Genomic DNA, 5,641 nt, shown 5'->3' on the forward strand with positions numbered 1-5,641 from the left:
CTGAATTGAATTTAGCCACATATCTTTGGCATCACGCATAAATTTAATTGTTCTCCGTTTTAAGGTTAAACAAAGATACCACAATAATCATGTATGCTGAGCTGGTGGAAATTGTACCACGGGAACTCAAGTTCATATGTGAGTTTTTCCATATCCTAGTTACTTCTGCTTAATTATGTCCAGATGCATGAGAGTTAGTTTGAAAAAAAAAAAATCAACAGAAAATAGTGAGTTTGAACAGTGCAATCATATCGAGTACAACTTAATTAGACCGAAGCATTCATATGGATTAGAGACGGATTTAATTATTCTAACAAGCGTTATTGACAAATGAAACAGAGGCTTTTGGTTTGATTTGCACTTATTCTAGAATGGTGTGGTGGTGCTAATGGTGGCAAAGGTTGTGGAGGGGAGGAGATGGTAGTGGTGGAAGAAGGGGAAGACAGGGGTAAATGGGTTGGGGTGGTGAGGTGGCCTAGTGTGGTGTCCACCTCACCGAGTTGACAGTGTCACGTCATATCTCATGGCCATCATGGACAATTTTAATTGAGAAGGGGTATATTTGAACCCAAAGTATAACGGAGGGGTATATTTGAACCTAAAGTATAACAGGAAGGGTATATTTGGACTCAAAGTATAACGAGGGGTATATTTAACCCTTTTCTGATAGTATAGGGGTATATTTGACCCTTTTCCGTAAAATAAAATACACCTAAAACGCCGCGGAATTTAGAATCACCTTCAGTTATGATGATTAAAGTGCAAAGATAATATTGTAATACCACAAATAAAATCTGAATCATAAATGATGGAGAGAGAATTTTTAAGACTGTTTCTAGCGAAATCAAAATAATTTGCATGCTTAAATAACTAATCAGTAATACAATTAGCTAGGTTTTTATCCTTCCCATAAAGTATACTACTCCATAAGTTAAGAGTCCAATCTTATTTTAATACCTATAATAAAAACCAAATAGTAATTGTGCGCCACATGCACTTTCATATTCGTAAAAGAAGTATCCGAAACAATCAACGTAGAGCAAAGCAAAATCACATTATAGGTCTAACAACATTGATTCTCCTAACATGACCCTATACTGAAGTCGGGAGGATCTATATATATATATATATATTAGGTATTTTTTTTTTATGCTTCATATATATATATATATATATATATATATATATATATATATATATATATATATATATATATATATAAAATTATACTGTATAAAATTTGACTTTGTGAATCCAACTTTTGGCCTTGAATAAAGAAACTTGTCATTTTTTGTCTAAGGACAAAGACGGAAAAAACTAGTGAATATATGCATTGGTATCCTAAGCTGACACTTATTATGAGATAATTTTTTTTGGCTAAAGTAATACTTATTGTGGGATGGAGAAAGTAATTGTAAGGGTAAAACATGAAAAAAGAATACTTATGTTTTTCTCTTGATACGTTTAAAAGTGACAAGTACTAAATTAAAAGTGAAAGTATATTTTACCATAGTGAATAAATAAAAGTGAAAGGATGGAATAATTTGATTTCCATTTTTATCATTCGAATTCTACACGCGGTTAACTCATGGTAAGAATATTATCCTTTTAGTGGACCCTAGGGGTGTACAAAGTAAACCGACAAACTGCACCAAACTGATAAACCGAGTCAAACCGAGAAAAAAACCCGACTAGTGGTTTGGTTTGGTGTTGGAAAAAAAAACCGGACCATAATTGGTTTGGTTTGGTTTTAACTAAAAAAAGTCAAACCGAACCAAACCAACCCAACATTAAATGTATTCAAATTTTAAAATATTTTATACATAAAAATATTTATTTGTAATGTAATTTATAAATATTTCTTAAATTTTTTCATAGTTCTTTAACTATTATCATACTATTCAAGCTTGAACTTCGAATTTTGAATGTCAATAAGTTTTATATCCTATGGATGTTAGTAACTCAAATAAAGTCTCAAATAAAGTCCAAACCAAAACTAACTCAACACTAATGCTAACAAAAGAAATTCAATTTACCACTAGGAATGACAATAATGTTGGATATCTATTCTTTAGTTTTGCATAATTTATTTAGAGAGTGAAAAAACATAACTTAAGTTTTATTTCTTTGTCATGTAATTAATACTTATTTTAGCATTACTTAGTATTTTTAGATTATGGTCATTTTCTTTATGGCTTGTTAATTAGCAATATTTATTTTGACCGAATTTATTAGCTTTTGTTGAATATTTTAATACAATGTCATCACTCTTCTCACATTTTGTGTTATTTTCTTAAGAAACACCTTAATTATATAGTTGTATCTTACTAGAACTAAAGAAATATTTGAAGTAAAAGTTATATGTTTTGTATCAAGACTATTCCGAAAAAAAACCCGAAAAACCCGAGAAAACCCAAGGTTGAAAAACCCGAATTTTATTGGTTTGGTTTGGTGTATAAATTAAAAAACCCGACGCAATTGGTTTGGTTTGGCGTTTAAAAAATCCGAACCAACCCGGTCCATGTACACCCCTAGTGGACCCTATACAACGCAAAGTTAAAGTAGTCGGATCAATAAATTTCTAATTCTTTAAATTTATTCCCTCTATTTCATAATAAGTGATGTTTTTAGCTTATGTACATCCTTTAAGAAATTGCTTACTTCAAAAAAATTATGAGTATTTTTACTAATTTACCCCTAAGTAATGCCTGGAAAAAGAAAAGATATTTAATGATTCTTGATTATAAATAAGGGTAATTTTGGAAGAATAAGATTAATTTCTTCTTGAAATCCTAAAACATCACTTATTTTGAAACAAAATGAAAAGCCTAAAATACCGCTTATTATGGAATGGAGGGAGTACTATAATAGCTGTGTAATTAAGCAGGGGCGGAGTCAGCCCTTCGGGTGTGGGTTCGGCTGAACTGAGTAGCTTTTGTCCGAATAATATATTTGTATTAAAAATTTTGTCAAATATGAACAAATTATTAATTAAGAATCCAGTAATTTTGAAGAATTAGAAATCCGAACCCATAAATTTTAAATCCTGATTCCGTCTCCCTAATTAACAGTGCTAAAAATAAGCCATAAATAAGTTTGGTGGGTGCGTGAGACGTGTGAGCATGGCATATTCATAGGCTGCTGTTGCAATTAATTTCTTCAGTACTCTCAGTCGACTATTAGATTGGCAATATGTGTCCATTTCATATGAAAATCTCTTTCCTAGAAGAGTGTGTTACATTGATTACGTATTTCATGCTTTTAAAATGCAGTTCCTTGAATGGAGAATACCAGCTCAAATAGTACTCCACTCAGTACTACAATTTCCAACGTCCTCCGTTGAGTAAGTAGCAACACTAGGTTGTACATGTTGCCATTAATGAAAACGAAAATGTAATTTCCCAGAAAAGCATTCAAGACTCAGGTGATTGAGTGTTTCAACTTTCAAGTACCAATTCTAGGTTGTACAACATCCTCGAGGATAATAACATAACAGCAATAAAAACATACAATTCATGTAAGAAAGTGAGAGTGAAACAGATTTATTAATTTACACCATGCACTATATTATAGTACTCACATTTTAATTTGTCTCTTACTCCTTTTTAAAAAAATTAGTTAGAACAAGAATATTATGTGTTCATATGAGTAAGTTTTTAATTTCAACATTTTCATTTAACCCTTAATGGCATTTCTTCTAACTGGATGCCCTTGTTTTTAATGTCAGAAGATTCAGTGAATACTTTTGACATGTTATACACATCTTTAATTTAAAAATAATAATTTTTAAATTTTTCTTTATAATTTTAAATATATCTTAATGGAACTAAACCACATAAAATTAAACAGAGGTAGATAATTTAAAAAGTAGGCTACCAAAATTAATTAACTAGATAAAGAGAAGAACATAAAAGAATAGTAAAAGCTTTCGGTGCTGGGATCATAGTCTTAACAAATCCTAACGTGGTACTTGAAAAGTCCTACACGTATTGACTAAAATTGACTTTATAGCCAAATAATGCACCTCCCTACTTACACATATGCATACCCTCGAAAAGCATTATAGAATTTAACCTCAACCACCAACTAATTCTCTCACTCCTCCATTGGCCGGCCATTAATTATTTTGTTCCTGCTTTCCCTCTATAAATAGCCTAAGGTCTCACTAGCTTTTGCACCCAACACTTGAGCAAATACATTTGTAATATCCTCCAATTCACTACTTCCTCATACTTTCCTCATTTGTTTCATCTTCTCTAATTTTCTTTATTAAGAATGGAAATGGTTGGAAAGATTGCATGTTTTGTGGTTTTGTGGATGGTGGTGGTTGCACCTCATGCAGAGGCAATGACTTGCGGCCAGGTTCAGTCTGGCTTGGCACCCTGCCTCCCTTATCTACAGGGTCGCGGCCCTCTTGGAGGCTGTTGTGGCGGAGTTAAAGGTCTGTTGGGTGCTGCCAAGACCCCAGCGGACCGCAAGACAGCATGCACTTGCCTGAAATCAGCTGCTAATGCTATTAAGGGCATTGATGCTGGCAAAGCTGCTGGTCTCCCTGGTGCTTGTGGCGTTAACATTCCTTACAAGATCAGTCCCTCCACTGACTGCTCCAAGTACGTTAATTTTTTACTTTCTTCCTTTACTTGAGGTTATCTCCTATACATTTACAAATGTAAAGTGTTTTTATACGATGAGATTTAATTGATCTTAGTACAAAAACACGATCTATGTCAAGCCTATATAGTACCAGAAAAATAAAGTAATCTTTCTTAGTTATAACTGATTAAATTGCACTGATAATTTAAAAACATTTTAATATATAGAGTAATCTTTCTTAGTTACTATAACATAAAACTCTGTTTTGTCATCCTTAAACTTTCTGTTATTGCTGGAAGTGTTAAGTCACTTGAAAGTGTAATAACATAGTACTATTTTGTGACAGAATGAATGATTTCTACTACAAATATTGTCGTCTAACATGTTACAGAAGGATGTAAACACCCCTACTATCAATTAAAGTAAATTGAATAAAGCAGTTACACTAACAGTAGTAAATTAGAAACTTCATATGATAATGCTTGCTATATTATTTTTTCTTAACATAAATTGGCTGATAAGTGAGAAGATTATTCTACGTATATAGCCAGCAATTTACTTGGTTAATGGTGGTTTGATGTGACAATGCAGGGTCCAGTAAGGTTGATGAAAGATCATTTTCACTGAACAATCTGAAAGTAGCTAGCGCATCATGAGGAGTTGAATAAAATGGATCGAGTTTGGTCCTGCTTATGGATCTATTTTTCTTTTGTGTCTTTTGGAGTCATAGTCAGAGTCTTGTAATGAAACTTCGGCGTTTGATTGTATCACAATCCGATCTTTCATAATACATACTACTATCCTCTTTATTTCAATGTCTATCCCACGGTTTCCTTCTCCCCGTTCTCCCTTTTTTTGATTTACTTAAACTTTCATCCCTTGATAATCAGACTAAAATCATTTACAGAATCAGTGCTTAAAAACTTTCATCCCTTGGACTAAAATCATTTAATAGGCTAATAGTGCTTACGATTAATTAAACATGAGTTGGTAATCTTGAACAAGAGAATAGTGATATTGGAATATGATAAATTACAGTACTGATGGA

General features: G+C 32.4%; 1 protein-coding gene across 1 annotated transcript; it reads left to right on the forward strand.

Annotated features, from left to right (window-relative positions):
* The first annotated feature begins 4,166 nt into the window (after window positions 1-4,166).
* LOC132049806 (non-specific lipid-transfer protein 2-like) lies at window positions 4,167-5,414 on the forward strand. The gene is made up of 2 exons (XM_059440740.1): window positions 4,167-4,610; window positions 5,185-5,414. The coding sequence occupies exons 1-2, from the start codon at window positions 4,276-4,278 to the stop codon at window positions 5,192-5,194; spliced, it is 345 nt and encodes a 114-aa protein (XP_059296723.1). The 5' UTR covers window positions 4,167-4,275; the 3' UTR covers window positions 5,195-5,414.
* Window positions 5,415-5,641: the final 227 nt, after the last annotated feature.

This window comes from Lycium ferocissimum, chromosome 3, assembly GCF_029784015.1.
Source record: "Lycium ferocissimum isolate CSIRO_LF1 chromosome 3, AGI_CSIRO_Lferr_CH_V1, whole genome shotgun sequence".
NCBI classification, from domain to species: domain Eukaryota; kingdom Viridiplantae; phylum Streptophyta; class Magnoliopsida; order Solanales; family Solanaceae; genus Lycium; species Lycium ferocissimum.

Bases quoted from the DNA above. Each gene is read 5' to 3' on its own strand.
- LOC132049806 (XM_059440740.1), top strand. From the start codon at position 4,276: ATGGAAATGGTTGGAAAGATTGCATGTTTTGTGGTTTTGTGGATGGTG.